Raw genomic sequence first — 23791 nt, 5'->3', positions numbered from 1 at the left:
AAAAGTATATGAAACCCGATGTCTCTCAACCCCATCTTCTCACAAAAGTTGAGGCATAATAGGAGAGAGAAAAGATGGGAGGGGGCTGGCCTGACTTCAAAAACCTCACTCACTGAGGAGTGGGAACCCAGCAGGCTGGTGAGAAACCAGACCTAACCTGTGGTGATGAAGAGGTCGGCAGGCAGCCTCCATCTGGTAAGGATCCATGCACATCACATCAGATCCTAAGGGTTATGTGTTCCTCCATATTGGAGGCAGCTCATGCAGTCCCCCACACCTTCCCCTCACTTACAGATGCCAGCAAGACTAGGTGAAGGGAGGAGTAGGAGAACCTGTCCATCAGTTCATCCAGCCCACAGAGGACCATGCACAATGGGGAGGAAGAAGTACTTCTGTAGGCCTGTCACAAGCAGTCACCTGGACACTCTGCCAGCACAGACACACACATTTTGGTGAATACTAGGTTTAGTTCAGGCAGGTTCTCACATTCTCGCACACTTGACTGCAGCAGAGGGAGGCAGGATCAGCCAAGCTCACTGGCAGAACTGCTGAGAAAGAGGAATTTGCAACGCCCAAGTCAGGTGAAGAGTCTCTGGGATGGGCCGTGTACGAGAGGCAGGGAACATAAGGCAGTGGTTTTGGAGTCTCAGCAGAGGTGGAGGAGTCCCTCTGTCTACTCTCTGATGAAGTGGTGCTGAAGTATGAGCACATTGTGGTTTCCGAGGGGAGGGTGGCAGATGCCATGGAGACCCTGGTCCAGCTGAATACCCAGTTTCAGCTGCAGATGCATTCCATTGCTGTAGCCATGGGTGAACATTTGCAGTGGCAACACGATAGGAGGACAAGGCACCTTGCACCCCTCCAGATGCTCCTTCCTCTCAAGGAGTCAGACAGGGGCCAAGGGCACCCAAAGGGAGAAAGAGCTGTTGTTGGACATCCTTGAGATCTCCACTCAAGGATCTTTACGGGTGACCAGCACTCCGGAATTCCCCTTGCTTGTGACCCCTTCAGCTTCATCTGCAGTGACTGCAGAGGGAGCAGCTACCCCATATCAGGACAGCCAAAATAATAATAATCTTCATTCGTGTCACAAGTAGGCTTACATTAATACAGCAATGACGTTACTGTTAAAATCCTCTGGTCGCCACATTACAGTGCCTGTTCGGATACAGGAAGGAGAATTCAGAATGTCCAGTTCACCTAACAAGCACGTCTTTCGGGACTTGTGGGTGGAAATGGGAACACCCAGAGGACACCCATGCAAATACAGGGAGAATGTGAAGACTCCTCACAGACAGTGACCTAAGCCAGGAATCAAACCCAGGTCCCAGGCTCTGTGAAGCAACAGTGCTAACCACTGCTACCGTGCCAAATAAGCTGGGGCCTTCCAGGCCTTGGATCTCTGAAAGACTGTCAAGTTCACCCAAGACAATAGAGCAAAACTAGTCCACGGACTGCCTCCACTATGCTGCAGGTGTCGGGGGAGTACCTAAAAGAAGTGGTAGGAAATCAAAATGTGTTTGCCAGGGTTCTTGCGAGGCATGTGTGAGAAGTCTCCTGCACGTGCTGAACCTTTGGCCTTCACACGCCTTAGCATTGTAAGTGTGTAAGTACTACATTCTGGGGTCCCCCTTCAATTGTCCAGTTGAACTGACCTGCATCTCTGCCCACCCCCAATGACCCAATTCCCATGCTGCATCTGAAAATCTCTCCCACAAGGCACTTTGTTGCAAGCAGCCATGGTTGTTGTTACCTTTGTGCAGTCAAATGGCTTCAGCCCCTGTGACCCCTCCCTCCCCAGCAGTTGCCCTCCCAGATATAACATTTAAACTCCCCACAGATACCCTTCAACCCGTCTCCATCACCCTCCATCCCCAGTAGGTGAATGTCCATGTCCCGACCATCCCGAGGAGCGTAGCCCCATTCTGCTTCACCTTCCATCTCCCCTCCAACACCTTCAGCGTCCTTTCACCCATCCTCACTGAACCCTCACCCATCCACCCTACATGTTCCCTGTCCTCTTCTATCCTCACCATGGCTACCTGTCACCAATTCCCTCAGTGTGCCTCCCAGGACTCAGCAGTTATTACTTCAGACCCCTACCTCTGGACCCCTTTTTCTCTCTTTTCCACCCAATGACCCCCCCCCCCCCAATTCATGTTCACAGATGCACACTACCCTGCGTCGGTTCACACCTGGTCACTAACCCTTGCCCATTCACACCTGCACGCCCCACACTGCCTGTTCACAACTGCACATTCCCCCGTGCCCGCTTACACCTGCCCATTCCCTGTGTCCATTCATACCTGCAGACTCACCAGTGCCCGCTCACACCTGCAGACAGCCCGGCGGCCATTCACACGTGCAGACTTCCTGGTGCCCTCACATGCCCATTGACACCTGCTGCACCCACCCACTGCTGCATGTGGTGTTCCAAGGTCCGTGGTTACTGGGGACTTCCATCCCAATCTCCACAGGCTTCCCCAGGCCTTCTTCATGTAAATCTTGACCTGCACACCCACGTTGGTCAAGATGTGAAATCCTATTGGTGATGCAAATGATTGGAATGGGGGGGAATCTTGGTTGGACCTTCACCGGCATCCATTAAAGGGATGCAAAACAGTTTCACGCCAGCCTCTGGTGGGAAAGGCGTTTAGCCATGAGGGGAGGGATCACATGTTCCCACTATCATATGTTACTGAAGGAAACTAATTTTTTTTTTTTTTTTTTTTTTTTGAAGTTTTTTATTTAACACAAACTTGTAACAGTTACAAAGCGAAAAATGGCCCTGTGCAAAGAGCCTTAACATAGTGAAAACGAACAGTGGGAAAGAATAAACATGTTAATAAATGTTGAAACCAAAAATCCTTCCATACGGCACTTTCCCTGCCAGCTCTGTTTACCCATGCCACACGTGTTCCACTACACTAAGCTAACGTGGCCCTAACCCTCTTCTCCCGCCGCCCCCCCCCCCCCCCCCCCCCCCCCCCCCCCCCCCCGGCCTGGTCTCCCCTACTCCCCCAGGCCTGGCCTGCCAGGTCAGCCCTGCGCTTGGCCCTAGCTCGCCCCGCCCCCCCTCCGATCTCCCTGGTGCCCCCTGACCTACGCTAGTCACACTGACCCCTGCCCTTGGCGCCTACCTGTCTCCCGTCCCAGCGCTCAGGCCCTCCCCCCACCCACCAGGGACCCATTAACCTAATTGTATCCCACCGAGCCCTTTCAAGTCCCATGACTAGCCCCTAGCCCATCCCCCCATCAGAGGCCCCGATCTCGCACCAGAAGGTACCAAGCACAGGCCCCCCCCCCCCATTGCGATCCCCCCAAAGGACCCTAAACAGTGCGCCCTCCAACCCCCACTCTCTGTCCAGGCTGAAAACAATCTTAGATAAAACATTACAGTACAGGATAATTTAACAAACCGCCGCCACACAAAATGTCTGAAAGCCCCGAGTCCTTTAGTTCCAGTCCAGCTTCTTTTTCTTAGTAAAAGTCCTAGTCAGAGCAACTTTAAGTTAACAGGCCGCCGCCACTGTACAGCACTGAAAGAACTCAGTGCCCATTAGTTCAAGTCCAGCTTCTTGTCTTTAATAAAGGTCCAAACCTGTTCTGGTGTCTCAAAGTAGTAGTGGAGTTCCTCAAACGTAACCCAAAGCTTTGCAGGATATAGCATTCCAAACCTCACCTCCTTTTTGTAGAGGGCTGCCTTTACCTTGATGAATCCTGCACGCCTCTTGGCCAGCTCCGGTCCCAAGTCCTGGTAAATGCGCACCTCGCAGTTCTCCCATCTGCTGCTCCCCTCCGCCTTGGCCCATCGCAGCACACGTTCCCTGTCAGCAAGCCGGTGAAAGCGGACCACCAAGGCCCTCGGTCGGTCGCCCATCCTGGGCTTCCTTGCGGGGGCTCTATGTGCCCCATCCAACTCCAGGGGTCGAGGGAAGGCCTCCGGTCCCATCAGCGCCTCAAGCATACCCGTCACGTATGCGCCCACATCCGACCCCTCGCAGCCCTCGGGGAGGCCAACGATTCTTAAATTCTGCCTCCTGGCTCTGTTCCCCAGCTCTTCAAGCTGCTCCTGCATCCTTCTCTGACGGGCGTTCAGCTCCTCCACCTCGTGCTCCAGCTCCGTTACCGTGCCCTCCTGACTGGAGAGCTTCGCCTCGACCTCCCTGAGCGCCTTCCCTTGGGCCGCCTGTGTCTCGACCATTCGGTCCATCACCGCTCTCATCGGGTCCAGCGTGTCCCTCCTCAGCTCGGCGAAGCAGTTCTTGAAAAACTCCATCTGCTCCTCCCTTGGCCAGTGAGCCTCCGCTCCTCGGTCCCCGCCGTCCGCCATGCTTGGCCGCCCGGCCTGGGTTCCCCGCTGCTCCCGCTTCGATCCTTGCCGCTCCACTCGACCGCTTCTGGTCCAGCCGCCCATACCCCGGGAAGAAAGCCTCTTCCCTGTCGTCTCCTCCACCGATTCAGGCTGCCAGGTACCTAAAAAGTCCGTAAACAAAGGTCCGTTTGCCCATCTCGGGCGGGAGCGATCCGACCTGCGACCTGCCTCCTCGAGGGCGCCACCGGAAGTCGAAGGAAACTAATTTTTGGCCTGCCCCAGGGCAGACTGGAAAATTTTACCCTGAAGAGAGCTATAGTTGCATCCTGACGGTGATTAATTAAGCTTGTGTTCTCAAATAGCCTGATTTTTACATATTCTTCTTTAGTTCTTCTTTTTATTGAAATTAAAATGTGGCTTCTCTGATGGGGCAGCACAGTAGCATAGTGGTTAGCACAAATGCTTCACAGCTCCAGGGTCCCAGGTTCGAATCCCAGCTTGGGTCACTGTCTCTGTGGAGTCTGCACGTTCTCCCTGTGTCTGTGTGGGTTTCCTCCGGGTGCTCCGGTTTCCTCCCACAGTCCAAAGATGTGCGGGTTAGGTGGATTGGCCATGCTAAATTGCCCTTAGGGTCCAAATTGCCCTTAGTATTGGGTAGGGTTACTGGGTTATGGGGATAGGGTGGAGATATGGGCTTGGGTAGGGTGCTCTTTCCAAGTGCCGGTGCAGACTCGATGGGCCGAATGGCCTCCTTCTGCACTGTAAATTCTATGAAATTCTATGAAATAATGACCTATTAGGTTAATGTGTGATAGTTTAAAACAAAAGATCAGGAATATGTAATGGTTGCCTGCTGTGTGCATAGAATTGTTCAGTGATAAATAGGATAGAGGGACATCAGCTTTTGTGGACTAGGTGATTCCTACTGAAAAGAGAATTAGTATCTGTTGAAGCCCAAGATCAGCCATGATCGTATTGAATGGCACGGCAGGCTCGATGGGCCCGTCGGCTCCCATTAGAACATTTCTGGATAAGAATGGGCTTAGTTATCAGATCAAGTAACCAGCTGATACTTTTGCTTGGGCTTACACGGGTACTTAGACAATATGCTAGAGAGGTCTCTGGTACTTGTGGAACAGTTTGTTTGTTCAAATGCAGAGAAAGAAGTTTTAGAAAATCTACTTTATAGCTTCACTGCAGCCAAAGCATTTTTTCTTTTAAGAATTGCTGTGATTGTTCAAGTTTTTATTTATAAATTTAAAGTACCCAATTCATTTTTTCCAAGTAAGAGATAATTCAGTGTGGCCAATCCACCTGCCCTGTACATTTTTGGGGTTGTGGGGGTGAGACCCACGCAGACCCGTACAATGTGCAAACTCCACACGGAAAGTGACCGAGGGCCGGGATGGAACCCCGGTCCTTGGCGCAATGAGGCAGCAGTGCTAACCACTGCACCACCGTGCCGCTCGTGATTGTTGAAGTTAATAAATCAGAAGTGCTAATTTTAATAAAAAATAAATTGAGGCTACTGGTGTTTGTTTTTTTATGCAAAGACCTCCCTTGATGTGTTGCAATTGTTTAATAATCCCTGTTGAGAAGAATCTCCAGTGAAACGTGGACTCAAATCTTTTTATATCTAATAATGCAAAATGTGATGTCACCTGTAAGGGCCAAAAAGCTATGCCAGTAATTTAGACCTTACTGAGGTCAGCTTATGATGGAAACAGCTTTCCTGTTTTCTACCTATTTATAATTGCAAGGATTCATTTGTTATGGTACTGGACCAAAACCCCAATTTATGTGAGGAAACTGGTTGAGACCCCAACAATTTTTTTAAACTGTGAGGAAAGGTTACTTCGCCCCAGGAGTGATTCCACTGATAAATAGGGACTTTTTACATTAAAATGAAACTATTATTAACACAGTATTAACCACATTGGCATGACAGAAAAAAATACGTCTACAAATAACAGTTAAATAATTCTTAAAATAAAATGAAACACTAACTACTAACTTGTAGCTTCTCTACCTCCAATTAAGCAAAGTCCATTACAGCTCAAAGGCCACTTGTAAATAAAGTTTGCAAACACAGGGGCACTTGCAGTACTCTTGAGTAGAGATTTCCTTTCAGAAAAATAGAGACGCTTTTGGGCACAACCTGCAAATCCTTCTGTCTTTGTCAGACTAAAGCAAAACTGCTTGCTATAGACCTGGCTCCTCCCATTAATTACATCTTCTCTATCCCACTCATGTCCCATGACTGGCTTACCTAAGTCTAAATATAATGTCTCAAATTATCTACTCTCCAGGAAATCTTCAGCAATCATAACAAAGTTCCATTCAGCATCTCTTTGTAAACAAATAAATGGCTCAAATCAATAATGATCTCACATATGCAACATCTTAATTGTATCATTTGCAGATTCACCACCTGCCTGTATGTTAAACCAGGATTTTTAATATATTGGGGCCTCACGGTAGCATGGTGGTTAGCATCAATGCTTCACAGCTCCAGGGTCCCAGGTTCGATTCCCGGCTGGGTCACTGTCTGTGTGGAGTCTGCACGTCCTCCCCGTGTGTGCGTGGGTTTCCTCCGGGTGCTCCGGTTTCCTCCCACAGTCCAAAGATGTGCGGGTTAGGTGGATTGGCCATGCTAAATTGCCCGTAGTGTAAGGTTAATGGGGGGATTGTTGGGTTACGGGTATACGGGTTACGTGGGTTTAAGTAGGGTGATCATTGCTCGGCACAACATCGAGGGCCGAAGGGCCTGTTCTGTGCTGTACTGTTCTATGTTCTATATATATATATATATATATATATCCCACATTCAACTCAGATTGAATTTTAGAATTGGTTCTTTTTGAACTTTTGTTGTTGATTTTCCTCTTCCTTGCCCTTTATCCAAACTTCTGCTGCCCTCACTATTATGTACTGTTCCCTGGCGGAGTTTACTTGCTTGTTCCACTTCTGATTGCAGCCCAAACTGACAATGGCAAAATGCAGACGAAATGTGGAGAACTTCTTAGAGGCTTGTAAGCGAATTGGTGTACCGCAGGTATGTACCCTTCTTTATTTCCAAAGATTATTCTCCCTATGTGCTATTACATTTTAAAAATTTAATTACTACTGCGTGATTGATTTTGCCGTTGGAGTGAGTCACTAACATTCCTGATTTGGCAAACACTAAATACATGGCACCAGCCATTTTTTTGGAAAAAGATTTGAAACTAATGCACGTAATGTGATAACTTCGTATTGCTCTCTCTGCTGATTCTCCTATCCAAGCATTTCACTCACTCTGCCCTTTCTTTGCCCTGCTTATTCACTAAAGCCCTGGTCTCCTCACTCACAGGATTTTCCTCAGTTACTCCGGCTCTCTTTCTCCCACTAATTCCCTTCCTAAATGCTCTAGCTCCCATTCTTTTCCACCTCCTTGACCAACTTCAAGTGTGATTTTCCCATTCCAGTAAAATCTGAACTGAATTCTACATAGTTCCTGTTCCCAATATTGCAGCTGGCCACCACTGCCCTGAAAATTGCCCCTGGTCCATCAAGACCACCTCCACTATTGTACAGCAATATATAACTCCCACCATTGCTGCCTTCCTGACACAGGGTGTGGAATTTTCTGAAAAAATGGCAACGTGTCAGGTTCTGACTGAAAACCTGTGTATTTATCCTCAGAAAAAGTCACATTTTCTGTCCTGATCTTCTGACATTTCATCAGAAAATAATTAGTTGGAGTGTTTAGCACCGTCACTAACTCCTTCCCATCTAATCCCCCCCCCCCCCCGTGGCTATGGAAGACCACCCCCAACAAGCTTTGTGGCAACCACCACCACCTCAGCACACCCTTGCAACCACAGAGGTATTGGGGGGCACTCTTCCCCACCCCCTGCATGCGGTCTCCAGCACACACACCTGTACCACACATAGGAGGATGTCATCTCTCCCCTATCAATGGAGAAGGGTTTACTCCCCCCAATTCTCGAGCACTGCCCAGCCTCGGCCTCCAACCCCGGGGCCTCCAGACACCTCCGCATCGCGAGCGGGTTCATCATAACTGGTTTTTGATTTTGCAAACCAATAGTGAATTGCGCCAGCATGAAATCATGCTGCAAGGGAGGGAGCATCGCACGGGGCTGAAAGATACAGTGTGAAGCCGTTTAATGACATTTAAATTCATGGAAATCAGGCTCACATCCTTTTGAACCTGATCACGTCCCTGGCAGAGGGATGGGGAAGATCTCCAAACAAGATCCCGCCGGCGCATATCGTGTAATGCCCTTCACGTCAGATTTAGCAGTCATAAAGGGATTCATGCACATATTAAACGGGCCTGTAAAATTGCACCATGGGACTGTGAGCAGCACAATGCAAGAACATGAGTCCAATCTCTGGTGGAACTGAGCACCACAACCGACTTAGAAACATAGAAAATGGGAGCAGGAGGAGGCCATACAGCCCTGCGATCCTGCCCCACCATTCATTATGATCATGGCTGATCAGTTAACTCAATAGCCTAACCCTGCTGTCCCCCCATATCCTTTGATCCCCTTTGCCCTATGTGCCTCTTGAAAACATACAATCTTTTGGCCTCAACTACTTCCTGTGGTAACGATTTCCACAGGCTCACCACTCTCTGGATGAAGAAATTTCTCTGCTCCTCTGACCTAAAAGGTCTATCCCGTATCCATACATTGTGACCCCTGGCCCGAGATTCTTCCCCAACTGGCAGCGGTCTGTACCGGCGCCAAAAAGTGGCGTGAACCACTCCGGCGTCGGGCCGTCCGGAAGTTGCGGAATCCTCCGCACTTCGGGGGCCAGGCCGGCACTGGAGTGGTTGGCGCTGCGCCAACGGGCCTCCACCGGCTTCCGCGAGTTGGCGCATGTGCGGGAGTGCCAGCGTGTTCTTCTCCGCGCCAGCCATGGCGGAGCTTTACAGAGGCCAGCGCGGAGGAAAAGAGTGCCCTCACAGCACAGGCCCGCCCGCAAATCGGTGAGCACCGATCGCAGGCCAGGACACAGTAGGGCCCCGCCCCCCGGTGGCCGGATCCCCGCCCCCACCCGAGGACTCCGCAGGCTGCCCTCAGAGCCACGTCCTGCCGGTATGGACCTTGTGTATTTCACGCCGGCGTAACCGGCTGAAAACAGGGGGCCGCTCGGCCCATTGGGGCCCAGAGAATCGCCGGGGGGGGCCACTGCCAACCGCCCCCGACCGGCGCGATGTGATCCCCGCCCCAGCCAAAAAACCGGCGGGGGGTCGGAGAATCCCACCCCGGTTCTGGACACACCCACCATCGGGAACATCCTTCCTGCATCTACCCTGTCTAGTCCTGATGGAATTTTATATGTTTCTATGAGATCCCCCCTCATTCTTCTGAACTCCAGCTAATACAATCCTAACCGATTCAGTCTCTCCTCATTCGTCATTCCTGCCACCCTAGGAATCGGTCTGAATAAGCCTTCGCTGCACTCGCTTTGTAGCTAGAACATCCTTCCTCAAATAAGGAGACCAAAACTGCACACCATATTTCCGGTGTGGCCTCACCAAGGTCCTGAATAATTGAAGCAAGACATCCCTGCTCGTCTATTCAAACCCCCTTGCTATGAAGGCCAACATACCCTTTGCCTCCCTTACTGCCTCCTATAGCTGCGTGCTTACCTTCAGTGACTAGTGCACGAGGACACCCAGGTCTCATTGCACATATCCCTCTCCCAATCGCCGACTCACCCATCCATTTGATAACGTGCCTGCCTACCTTTACAAACATACCAGAACCTGGCAGCTAAGGTCATTACAAAGAAAGGATGTGTCCTCTCTTCATCCAATTTGCCCATGAAAGGCTGCACTGATCCATTGCTGATGCAGCTGGGATCAGACGTCCTGGCAAAAAGAGAGCAAAACGGTCGGCTGCAGAAATCTTCACTCAGTGACAATACACCCAGCATCAACACTGACCAGAAGATCGAGTCCTTTGTTTTATTATGTTGAAATTTAATTTTGTTACTAGGACTGCTGATTTAAGCAAATGCAGTTTTCTTATGTAGGATTCTAGGATGATTAGGGTTGCTGTTTTGCAATTGAATCTATAATAATTAGGACATTGATTTATTGAGACTGAATGTCAAACCTTTGTAATTAGATGATTTTCTATGATTTTTACTCTGGTTTTGGGATTAAAATTTGCAGCACCAAATACTATGAAATACATAACTTGAGGCATTAACTATGCTACAACAAATCTTATAAGAAATATACCTGTAACTGCGTAATTCTGAAGCTGTGGAACCGAGTTCTGGAGTTGGTGTCAATATGCACAGTGTATTCTTAGAAAAAACATTCAAATTTACTGATAACTCATTTTGTCTTCTAGGTCTGCTTTTTTGACGTTTACCGCAATATTTATTTTCTATTAAAATGTGTGATCTAAAGTTGAATTTTGAAGCCTTTTGAGAGTTTTCCTCATTTCGATATTCTGATTTCAGTGGCCTAGGTTACGTATCAAATATGAATTTTATGTTCTGGGGCAGGTTTGGGCAGTTTTAAGGCAGGTGACCTGATGAATCTTTTCGCTGCATTTATACCTGCATGTGCTGAAAATGCTTTCAATTCTCTAACAAGTTATAACTGAATGTATTTTGACTGTATTTAGACCAGATCATAATCTTCCTGCTTTCTGTGATTATTTTGATACCCTGTTTTGGGCACAGCAACATTTTGGACATAGCATTTTCTCAAATGAAAAATTTCTCATGCATACAACCTGATCCAGTTGAGACAATAGAGCAGTTCAATCCAAGAAAAACTAAAAGAACCATGTACATCATGCACTTCATGTAATTTTCACTGTTACTCTCTGTAACACATACCCTGCCCAATTTTATTGATCATACACCTATTGGGATAAACAAACAATGTTCTGACTCAATGTGAACAATGCCATGGGAGATCTTTAGCTAGTGAATAGATGTTGAATATGTATTATGTATCAAATAACATGCCAACCACAGAAATGAACCTTGTACCTTAATGTTGCAATTCTCGACTCCATGTGCTTACTGAACTGTAAAATCTCATCTGCCTAAGTACATCCAATTGACTAACAGTGGTACAGTCATTATATAAACACTTAAAATTTATCATAAACAAAATAATATTGTGATCTTCCTCAAAGGATTTGAAAAATATTCACAAAGCATTGATCTTATATTTACAATTTCAAATCAACGTCTGATATTTCAACAATGTATCACATTCCTTCACGTTTTTGTTAGGCATGTGTTGATCTGGTCTAAAATCCCTGTTTTATGCTAGCATAAATGATAAAAGACAGTATCTATCTTTGTAGTCTATCACCAATGGTGTTGCTTACTTGAAATGATATGCTACGTTCCAAAAATTTACTGAAGTTTTTAATTGTTCGTCTGTGGTTTTTAGTGTGTCCAGCTCATGTGCTGTAAAAATTAAAAACATAATAGCGATTGCAAGTTTAAAATATTTAGCATTTAAATATTGATCAGCAAAGTTGGGGGAAAAGTTAATGTTTTTATATGTAAATTGAGGGTGCAAGGTAAAAATATTGTTTAACCTCTTCCCCATTGTGCGCTTGTTGCTGGAAAAGAGGGATATTTCTGCTTTGTAGATAGCTGCTATCAGTTGTCCGAACCATTGTCCCTCCAAATTTCACTCCTTGGGATCTACTCGTTGCTGTTCTTCTTTATTCACATATAAATGCAGATATGCAATCAGAACAATTTTCATATGCAACGGTTGTTTCAAACAGCTCTAACTTTTGCTTATTCCCTGCCAATTATAACATGTATGAGAATATCAAACTGTTCAAAAGATAATCTATATAAACAACCTATACATATGATGTTCAATACAATCTTAAGAGCTAGTTCGTGGGGCATAACAGACAACTATAATTATTCATCTTTACCCTTGCCCTAATGAAAATCTCCGCCAGCCACTATCTTCTGAACATTTGTTTCAAAAAGGAGTTTTCATTATATTTATTTTATAAATATTTACAATCACTGCTTTTACAGTAGCATTGAGAATAAAAGAGAGGTAAACATTCCTAGTCTCGCCTTTCCTTGCTACAGCTACAACTCCTTGTTGACATGTGTTGCTCCATAACACAGCCTGGCTAACAACTACCAAAAACCCAGAAGTGAGAAGTAATGTAGCACTGATTGGATATTGAAACTGGTGGCGTAGCTACCACAAGCCTATTCTAGTGTTCAAACTTTAACTGGAGTACAAAAATATAGTTAAAATAAACAACAGCCATCTGTTTCAACTTCTACAGCACAGAAGTTCATCTGTATAAACTGTATAAATCTGTATAAATTGAAACAAATAATCAATAGCTTTTTAAAAGTTAAATCTAATGGTTGAATCTTAGGAAATCTCCCAAAATCAAAGCAAGAAAGGTGCTGGACAATCGGAAACTATATTTCAGATTAATACTTTAAACTGGATACTGACTTTTTGAAGTTTATTGTGCACCTTGTGTTTATTGTGCATGAGTCTGAAATGGGTCAAAGATAAAAGTAATTCTAAGTAAGTGCTGCATGCTGATTTTCTCAACTAATTTTTCTCTATCGTTTCTTTCCTGCACTCACTGAAATATTGGAAGGATGACCTTTGCTCTTCATCTGATGTGCTCCAAGCCAACCTCCTCAGCACTCAAAAGACGGTTGACATACTACTGACTTTGGGAGCAAGCATAACCAGTCCCGTTCTCACCCCTCTCTCTGGTGGCCAGTTTGCAGGCTTTGCTCTCTTTTACATCAATGTGATGCTTCTGCTTTTCGCTCTGTACCATTGGGTCACTGTGTTCTAATTAGAAGAGAAAGTATATTTATAGGGATGGGAGGAAGAGAGACTCTGCAAAGTGCTCTTGGCCTTGGTTGAAACAAAGCATGGAAAATCTTTCCAAGCGGAGTCATGAGGCTATTTTTCAGAGAGATCTCTGCTCAAACTTCTAATATTTTGAAACTGAAGTTATTCACAGTGCCTTTCATATTTTTCTCTTGACATTTAACAGATTTGTTGTCGAGGCTTCACTTTTTTTGTTACTCATTAAGTTCACTCCACAGACCCACTGTTTGACCGAAATGTCCATGCTTTCTTTGTTGACATAATAAGCTGTTCTCACGAAAAAGCTCTTTAACTTATTACTATACCATCAGAATAATTTGGGGTCTCTTCTGTTAATCAGATAAAAATATTTTCAAAATAACGAGGTTCGTTTCACATTCTGTTGGACTAATTCTAAAGGAAGGACCTGTTGTCTATTGGAAAGTGGATCAGATTGTGTACACATTAGTCAAACTTTCATCTCCCATTCACCTCTACATGTAGAAGTCGAAAGGCAGTGCATTAAAATACTGTACCGTCAAAAACATTCCTTTTTTTGTCTACCAACACTGGTCTCTTTTACTTATGTTTTAACTTCCTGTGATTGAATCCATTATATTAACAAAAAGTTATTGGCTGGGATTCTCCAATTCTGCGGCCAAATTCTGACCATGGCGTGAAAAGTGGTGCGAGCCACTCCTGCGTCAATGGGCCTCACCTGGCAGCTATCCACCCCTTCCCAGGGGGCTAGTATGGGGCCGGAGTCGTCTGCTGCTCCGGCACCTGAAAGCTGGCACGAGTTTGCGCATGTGCGCCACGGCCGGCGCACGGTCGCACAGGCACACGTGGGTTCCCATCTCGCGCCGGCCCTCAGGCAATATGACGGAGCCCTACAGCGGCCTGGCGTGGAGGAACATAGGCCCCTACGGAACTAGCCCGCCCCCCGATCGGTAGGCCTTGATCGTGGGCCACATCCCCCCATCAGGAAGGCCCCCGCAGACAGAACTCCGAGGTTCCGGCAGGTGGGACCATACATAACTCACGCCGGCGGGACTCGGACGAACTCGACGCACCCATCAAGGCCTGGAGAATCGCGGGGGGGTTGCTTGCAACAGTCCCCGACCGGCGCGGTAGTGATCCCATGGGCGCCCGCAAATCCCGGCCATTAATCATGTCCTTTCAGGTGTGGTTGAATGGCTAGTGTAGAATCTGGTGGTTGCAAAGGTACTGATTATCTTCATGTACTGTGAATTTATTCTGCACTTGTGAATGTCAAAACGTCTACAAATACACGCTGTGTCCCCGTCTTCACTGCATTATTACTACTGCATGCATGTTCATGTTGAACTACAAATACCTGATAGAATGGATAGTTTCATTAGCAATAAAATAATAATTGTATTATGTTTATTATAGAGAACAGAAGTGTTTTTAATATCTGTTTAATTATTGTTTACATTAAGTGTTACCAACATCCACATGTCTTTAACCCTGCCCCCATAGTTAATACTTTCCGTACTGTCTCAAACTGATCAACAAACACAAACTGTATTGATTCATATAGTTCAACTCAACATTGTACATAGAGAATATAATCAAATTTAATGGAACACAAGAAATAGGAGCAAGAGTAGACCATATAGCCCCTTGAGCCTGCTCTTCCATTCTGCACGATCGGGCTAATCTTGAGCTTCTGCTCCATTTTCCTGCCCGCCCCCCATATCCCTTCATTCCCTAAGACACTAAAAATCGGTCCATCCCAGCTTTAAATAGAATGGAGGATCCACAACCCTCTGGAATAGAAAATACGAAAGATACGCAGTAAAGCTCATGTGGGAACAGACCAGCCTTATGTTACTGAATCCTTATGTTTTGTAAATGGCACACCTGGCTCACTTTCTCAGGAACTGTTTGGTGCTTTACCTATCCAAGAAGATAATTGATATAATTTTAATTTGATATTTTTGATATATTCTGACTTAAGCAACATTATGTAAATAAATACATCACTGATACAAAGTTGGAATACTCTCTTTCCTTTGCATTGAAACATTAAAGTTAAACATTAAACATTGAAACATTAACATTAAATCTTGACAAGAAAACTTGCTTTATATGTAATGTCATGTCAAACTTGATGTCTTATAAACCAAATATTATTGTCTCTTTAACCTTCACGCACAATCATTTTGTGACTTAGATAACCAACTTCCAATAATGTTTTGGTCATTCATTAATTTATGCTAATTTAACAAGCTATTTCATTGCGCAACAATAAAGGTATATATTTTGTTGAAAGCCTTCAAATTTTAACATGTAGTATTCAGAACAAAGATCATGGTTAGAGGCTGCTAACATCTGAAATTCATTAACTCAACCTACTTTTATGGTGGCCAGAGTAAAGCCAAATCAGCCATTCAGCCCATCGTGTCTGTACTAGCTCTTCCATTCATATTATTTCCCTCATCCAAAACCATTTTCTACACTTACTAATCATAGCAACTCTTTCCCTTTGTACCAAAGATTAAGCTACTCTGTAACTTTTTAACTAGAAGGCGCGCATAAGCAATTCTGAAATTGTGATGTGTGCATCACAGTGTCCAATGATGTGAAGAATAATTAGAAGCAATACGAACACAATCCATTTTAATAAATACTTTTTCTCTGTTACTCTAAATTTTGCCCTTTGTATCCCCTTCCCCACAACCCCCTCCGTAGCTGGTGTCTGGCTCCATTGGCGGTGCCCACCTTCCAGTACCTTGCTCAGATGGTTGTTGTTCCTGTGTGAACTGAGACAATATGTGTCAGCGCTGTTTGAACTAAGCCCTTTGTGCACCCTCTGCCCACTTAACTCATGTTCCAGCAGGATAGAAGTCAGGAGTGGGAATGTTATGCTGATTTATTTTTCATTCTTAGCCCAATCTTAGGCCAAAGACCATTATAGCATCTCTATTACAGCTTGACTGAGATTATCTGATTCAGTCCAAATGTCAGCATGAACCTGGGGTTGTCATGGTCGAGACGGTTCAGGATCACACCAGACATTGTATGCAGCCACTTAACCAGGAAAGGGTTCTTACCAGATACATGTCGTAATTGTAGGTTTGCGCTCTAATCCGAGTAACTACGAAAATAATAAATTTTGTGGAATAATGTTAATTTGAAGAACAACAATCAGTATTTTCTAATGAGAAATATCAGTTTTCTGACAAATTGAAAAGTATTTAAAATTCAAATTATTCTGAGGGTGTAGTATAGGCACACTAAAGTGTAACATTATGAGGATTAATTCAAGATTACTGTTGCTTATATGTAATATGGTGGATTTGAATCGATAAACCGTTTAAATTACTTTTTAATTTATGAAAATATTGGCTATTGAAAAAGTAGGAACTTATTTCTCGAAATTTCTTAAAACACTTGCTTTTCGATGAATTTTCCAATTCATATAAATTTTTCATTTAGTAGTGAGGGCAAAGATCACTACTGCTAAAAAGTAAAACAAATTTACTTTTATTATAGATTTAAACTTTGTCAATTTTTCTGAGAATTTTTAAATATTACTACTTTATTTTATTATACTTAACATACAGTATATAAAACTAAGATTGACGAAAGTAATTTAACCATTCGATATTTCTTACTTGTTTTTACACTGAGTCTGTCACTTTTCCTAATTGAGTAAAGGCATAATTTATTTTTAAATTGCAACCTGTCTCATGATGTATAACTTTGGCAATCTGAATCATAAATTGGTATTTTAGTCCAGGTTCTGCTTGTGACTGTGCACACATTTCTGTATAATGCATTCTTTAGATACGTCTGCAATGAATTGACACTTGTTATTAGATTTCATCCATTTGCTATTTGCTGCCTTTCATTCATATTAAATCAAAGTTTTACACACACAATCTCAGGGCACTGCTTTTTAAATCCTGCATGTGGAAAACGGGTCTTATAATCAGATCTGACCAAATATCTTTCTTTTTAAAAACTTGTTCTTTCACCCCAGGCTACAGCAGTAATTTTAAGTTTGTTTGAAGTTTGGAATCCAAAGATCATCCAGCCAAGAGCAAAATGCAGTTTTCTTGCTTTTTTGCACTTCCATCATCTGTCAGCCAATTTGAGGGCACATGTGCATGGAAGTCAGAGTTAGGTTTGAAGTTTAAAGTTCTGTTGGTGGTGTTTGGTTAGGGTTAGATCCCTAAAGTTGATATTGGGAACTGCATCCCTCCCAACTTTGTTGCTGCCCATCTACATTCATCAGTGCATTTTTTTTGCAAGCAATTAATGTTCACAAGTTAAGTTTGATGTCATATATTGTCATTTTGTTTTTCAGATCTTCCATTTTTTTGTGTTTGGTTTTAGCTTTTGGCATGTGTGTCATTTGTTAATTCTGTTTTTCTCCCCTCTTCTTTTATTCCCCACCCTTTCTCTTTTTTTTTATTATTTTGTTTAGGATCGATTGTGCTTGCCCCTTCACATTCTAGAAGAGAAAGGACTGGCACATGTAGCCGTGACTATAGAAAGCCTGCTTGAGCTCGCCCCAACCAAACAGCACCATTAATCAACTGTCTAGAGGCTACAAATGATGGGAACCTCACACGAGAAACACTGTAACAGCACAATTGAATATACTCCAAGTTGGTCTTCATGGTGATCACATTTATCACACTCTTTAGCATCTGCAGGATGGCTTCCTGACATGCCAGCACTATCAGTCAGTTGCTAAACATTACTTTTTTTAAATCCTTTGTTGTTTCTTTTTTTTTGTTGAAAATACAGCACTTAATTTGTTTTCAAACCTGGGCACCATGATCTGAATTGTTTCCATAGCATTTGAAATGGTTATATATTGCACAGGGTGAACCAACAGGCCTCGGAACTAGAGCAAGATATCTCCCGTTGTCACTTTGTCTAGCAAGTTACCTCACAAATTCATTGGATTTCTAATTTGACATTGTTCAGTATTTGCCTGGTGACCAGTAAGATTGAATCTATCTTGAATAATCTGTACAATCTGATTCAGAAATAGGCATAATAAATTCACCAAAGTTTTACACACAGTACTCAATATCATTTTAGCTTGATTTTGAGGGCAGAATTTTGTGGTGCCTGCAGGCAGGGTTGCAGGCAGGGAAGGGGTGTAAAGCTTTGTGGGAGTCTACCCACCTGCTTTGACCTGGCTGCGATTTAACAAGCGGTGGCTGAGTCCTCAGGTGGCCCTGGTGACAATTAAGGCACTGAAGTAGCCAATCAATGGGTACTTAAGGGCCACTTCCTGAAATTGCAGCCAGCAGAAGGTGGGTAAGTCGGCTTGGTTCTCAAGTGGGAAAGTGATGGGCTAGTACTCCTATGCATGTCCCTTTTTCCGATTGGTGCCACAATCCCTGCCCTCAGTTCCTCCTATTCTGGCCCAGCCATGAATCCCCTAAACATATATGTCATCCTGCTACAAGCTCTGTGCCTTCAGTTCTTTCTGCAGTCCCAGAGCTGTTGGTGCCAGAGAGCTACTGGCCAGTCAGATGGGGCAGAATGACCCATCTCAAGCTAATTAACATTCCTTAGAGCTTTAAGTGATGGGGCAATTTGGCAGAGTAGAGGTGGGTTTGTTGGCAATTTTTCAGCAGCAGGATGGGAAACTCCACCTGTAAAATCTTGAAATCTATAAATAGGAATCAAAAATTCACAACCAGCAGCAGGATCTCTTGAGATGCAAAAATATTCTTTTAATGTTGCGTATTTAATGTCTGATAGGAAGTACTGTGCATGAATATCGAGTCAACAGCTTTTGTTTTGTGTAGAAATGGTATATTTCACCAGAAGCTAACCCCAACTAAATACTGTCAAGGTTTTGATAATGATGTTTTGTGTTTATAAATTCATTTCCAGAAATGATGCACTGTACTCTTAAATGGATCAGTACTGTATGATTTGTTCCTTTCTGTTGGTTTTGTGTATTCATTTTTAGATCGAAGTGATTTAATTGTGCTTCCAGGATTTACTTTTCATATTTGCTAGACTTTCATACAGTATACATTTGCATCTATTTATTCATAGCACACAAACATGATAATGCAATCACTAAAAGACCCCTGGTTATTGAGTAAAGTAGTGAATAGCACTTTATCATAATTATGTCAGTCAACTTCATGACATCAGAAAGAAACCGAACTGGCAGTGGTATACATGAATTATAGAACAGCACCTTCTACTACATTCATGTCAACATATGTGTTTCCATTTTTATGAATAGTATAAAATAAATACACAGTGAGAAATAGTGGGGTAGCGGTCATGTTAGTTTTATATGAGCTCTTATCCATCTTCTTATGGTATATTTGAGTATCCATTATTTCTCATGGTGTATTCTCTATTTAAACATAAATGTACATTTGTAATAACTGCAAACCTAAAATGCTGACAATTGCAAGTAATTGATTAATCCTTATAATCCACCTTTAAACAATTTGGCTGCTAGCACCAAACTTCAGTCACGATCTTTATCAAAATAATTTATTTTCATACAACTTTAAGAGTTCATTGTTTTCTTTGCTTAATGCTTGGGATGGTTTTTAAATGAGATGAATGTTACCAGCAGAAGGAAATTGTTTTTTTAATTTATGGTTTAAACTGATGGACTTTTGTCTCTGTAAATACATTCCATGTATTTTAGTTTTTATATAACTGTTCATATCTCTTGTCAAATACAGCTTTGGTTCAGATTAGCTGTTTTGATTTTGTTATGCTGTGTATGTTTTTCGTGATTTAGATACCAACCTAGTCACCTAGTTATGTTTCCATTTTGTTGTTTCAAGACTCCCAAAAAAATCTGATTGGTAAGGACCTTTACTTTGACCCAAGTTGGAAGCAAGATCAAATTAAAATCATTCACATTGGGCCTGATTCTCCCAAAAAATCTCAGTAGCGGGGTTTTCAGGGAGTTCCCCGCCGCTGTTCAATGACACTTTGTCACTTTTTTGCGCCCTGGGGTGTTTCTCATCAGTTTAACCTACACTCAGAATTTTTTTTTAGCACTGGGGAGCTGAACTCCGAGATTGGCCCGCCATTTTGAAAGGGTGCCCCGAGCTCGAAGTGAGCATGTGGGTCCCCGCACCCCCACCCATGGGCAATGTCACCACCCATACGCATGGACACTACCTCCCACCCCCAGTGAGGACACCCCCCTATGGGGTCCCCCATCTGCAGGCCTCCCCAAGCCCCTTACAGCATCCCCTTCTAGGACCTCCACCAATTACCCAGCCAACTTCCCGGAGGCCCCTACTTACCTGCCCTGCACTCTCCCACACTAACCCTCCCACACTAAACCCCCCCCCCTCATTTCATTGGCATGGCCCCTGACCCTTGACCGTGTTACCCTGGCACTCAGGCACCCTTGCACTGCCACCCTGGCAGTCAGGCAGTGCTCCTGCTAGCTTGGCAGTGCCAACTAGGTACCTTGGCGGTGACAGGGCCAAGGTGCCAGCTGGGCAATGCCCACATTCCGAAGGTCCACCCTGCACTGACTCTGGTCACCCAGGGTTCTCCGGTGGCCCAGGAGACTCCCCGGGTGCTGTTCCACCTGATCCACTTTTGTGTGGACCAGAACTGATGAGCGCCTGGCTGCAAACTCGCTGGGGAGGCCAAAGAATTGTGGGAGGCTGCTTACGACAGGTAGGTTGTAAGTAGGTTTACTTCCTACTTCCGTGAGCGTCATTTGGTCCCACCCATTAGAGCAAGGTTCCAATTCCGACGTCTCCCGGGACTCCGGAGAATCCCAGCAAGCGCGGAGCCTGTCGGGTGGCTCGTTGCAAGCCTCCCCGGCATTCTCCAGCCCCAACGTGGCCGACGTTTCGCAGCCATGGATTTTGAAGTGAAGCTGGAGAAGTCCAGTTCACCTATCGTTTTGACCTGACAGGTTTCCTTACCCCCCGCCCCTCAAAATCTCTTGAGCAGCCAAGTAATCATTCTTGTTCACAGATAGTTTCAAACAGAACTTGGTGGTCTGGAACCACTCAAATAATGTGTTAACACAATGGTTAGCACAATTGCTTCACAGCTCCAGGTCCCAGGTTCGATTCCTGCTTGGGTCACTGGCTGCGTGGGTTTCCTCCGGGTGCTCAAAAGACGTGCTTGTTAGGTGAATTGGACATTCTGAATTCTCCCTCAGTGGACCAGAGCAGACGCCGGAGTGTGGCAACTAGGGGATTTTATTGCAGTGTTAATGTAAGTCTACTTGTGACAATAATAAAGATTATTATTATTAGGACAATAGCCACTTGTTTGAGGGCCTGATTCCAACTCAGAAACACAGGTGGGTGGAAATGTAACTTGAATGGGGAACAAAGTGGCAAATGGAGTATTATGTGGAGAAGTGTGATGTTATTCACTTCATTCATCAGAATAAAATAGCAGAATATTTTTTAAAAGGCAAGAAACTTGTAATTGCAGATGTTCAGAGAGACCAGGCTGTGCTGGTACAAGGAACACAAAGTTAGCATATAACAAACAGAAAGTGCTGGAAAAACTCAGCAGATCTGGCACCATTGAGTGAGAAACAATTAAAGTTTCAAGCCCATTCTGACTTCTTCAGAACCACAGTTAATTCTGTTTCTTTCTCCACAGTTGCCAGACCTGCTGAATTTTTCCAGCACTTCCTGTTTATATTTTGGATCTCCAGCATCTGCAGAATTTTGCTTTTATTAGAGCTCGCATGTAGATTCAGAAAGCAATTAGGAATCCAAATAGCATGTTGGCCTTTATTGCAAGAGGGTTGGTGTACAAGAATAAAGAAGTCTTGCTACAACTGTACGGGACTTTGGTGAGATCACACCTGGAATATTGTGTGAAGTTGTGGTCTCCATTTTTAAGGAAAGATATACTTGCATTGGAGGCAACACAATAAAGGTTCACTAAATTGGTCTCTGGACGAGTGTTGTCCTATGATGAGATTTAAATTGGATCTATATTCACTGGAGTTTAGAAGAATGAGAGGTGATATCATTGAAACATCGAAGATCTGAAGGGGCTCGACGGTAAATACTGAAAGATGATTTCCACTGACTGGTAGGGGCTGATTATTTATGACTGCGTTGAGAAATTTTTCTCACTCAAAGGGTAGTAAATCTTTGGAATTCCCACTCCGAGAGGGTTAAGGATACGACTTCACTCGCTATATTTAAGGCTGAGATAGACATATATTTGGGGTGGGATTTACCGACCATCCGCCGTGTGTTTTTGGCAGCCAGAGGCAGCCCGCCAGCGGCATTTGCTGACCCTGTCGTTGTCAACAGGATTTTACGGTGACTGAACCACTCGTTGCCGGGCAACCTGTGCACTAGCATGGGACCGGAATATCCTGCCGGTGTCAACAGCTGGTAGACCGCGACCTTGGTCTCAGGAGCCAAGGGATCGGAGGAGCAGGAGGGAAAAAGGAGTCAGAAGCCCAAGATTAGCCATGATCATATGGTGGTTGAGCAGGTTAAATGGGCCATATGGTACACTCCACATATTTTTGTGGAGTTATGTTCTTAATCTTTAAAGCCAGATGGAATGAGATTGTAGATTTGTTTATTTGGTAGGGGTAAAGAACAGAATGAGGAATAGTGTCAAAACATCAAACTTCAATCAGAAGTCCAACATAGGATAGTCCATTATAGGAAAGCACTACTCAGATCGTATTCCCTAATTATGCTCGGGGGGGGGGGGGGTAGCTTTTGACAAGCAAATATAATTTTGCTTGGCAAATTATAAAAGATTGAGCAGTTCTGAAACTGTAAATTTACAGCTGCTAAAAGTTACTTGTAGTGCAAGCCAATATGCCCTCTACTAAGTGATCATTAGTGAATCAAATTGACTTAACCTTTATATGCTTTACAACTAGCATTTCAGTTATTGTACTTTTTACTGTAACAACTTGTCTGTTGCTGAACAAGCTGCTTTCAACATTATTTTTGGAAATTGACTAGTTTGAACTCTGACATAGGGGATGGGATTCAGTGCCCCCCCCCCCCCCCCCCCCCCCCCAACCTCTGGGTCGGAGAATCCCCAGGGGGGCGGCGCGAATCCCGCCCCGCCGCTCCAATGCCGGCTGCCGTATTCTCCGGTGCCGGTTTTCGGGTGGGGATCACATCATGCAGGTCGGGGGCCATTGGCAGCGCCCACCCCCCCCCCCCCCCACCCCCCCAGCAATTCTCCGGGCCCCGATGGGCCGAGCGGCCGTCGGTTTCTGTCCAGACCCGCCGGTGTGGATTGGATATGGTCCCACACAGCGGGACCTGGCTGGTAGGCTGGCTGGTGCGGACCCTGGGGTGAGGGGGGGTATCGGGTCCCGGGGAGGCCCCCACGATCGGGGCCCACCGATCTGCGGGCGGGCCTATGTTGTGGGGGCACTCCTTCCTTCCGCGCCGGCCCCTGTAGGGCTCCGCCATGGCTGGCACGGAGAAGACACCCCACTATGCATGCGCCAGAATACGCTGGCCGGTTTGCGCATACGATAAACCACACCGGCGGTTCTGCACATGCGCTAACTCACGCAGTGCCTTCGGCGCCGGCTGGCACATCGCCAGCCCCTCCGGCGCCGGCCTAGCCCCTGGAAGTGCGGA

At 44.9% G+C, this 23791-nt stretch overlaps 1 protein-coding gene across 18 annotated transcripts in view; it reads left to right on the top strand.

The window, feature by feature from the left end:
* Positions 1-20018, top strand: part of lrch3 (leucine-rich repeats and calponin homology (CH) domain containing 3) — a 228224-nt gene extending 208206 nt beyond the window's left edge. For 17 of the 18 annotated variants that reach the window (XM_038816114.1, XM_038816111.1, XM_038816128.1 and 14 more), the window contains 2 exons: positions 7293-7370; positions 12964-13569. In XM_038816114.1, the coding sequence (XP_038672042.1) occupies positions 7293-7370; positions 12964-13170 (285 nt within the window). In that variant the 3' untranslated portion in view covers positions 13171-13569. Of the gene's footprint in view, positions 1-7292; positions 7371-12963; positions 13570-17646 lie in introns of those variants that run through there. The other variant, XM_038816115.1, reaches the window with a different exon arrangement.
* Positions 20019-23791: the final 3773 nt, after the last annotated feature.

This window comes from Scyliorhinus canicula, chromosome 13 (assembly GCF_902713615.1).
Source record: "Scyliorhinus canicula chromosome 13, sScyCan1.1, whole genome shotgun sequence".
Taxonomy (NCBI): Eukaryota; Metazoa; Chordata; class Chondrichthyes; order Carcharhiniformes; family Scyliorhinidae; genus Scyliorhinus; species Scyliorhinus canicula.
This window is presented reverse-complemented; position numbering and strand designations above follow the sequence as displayed.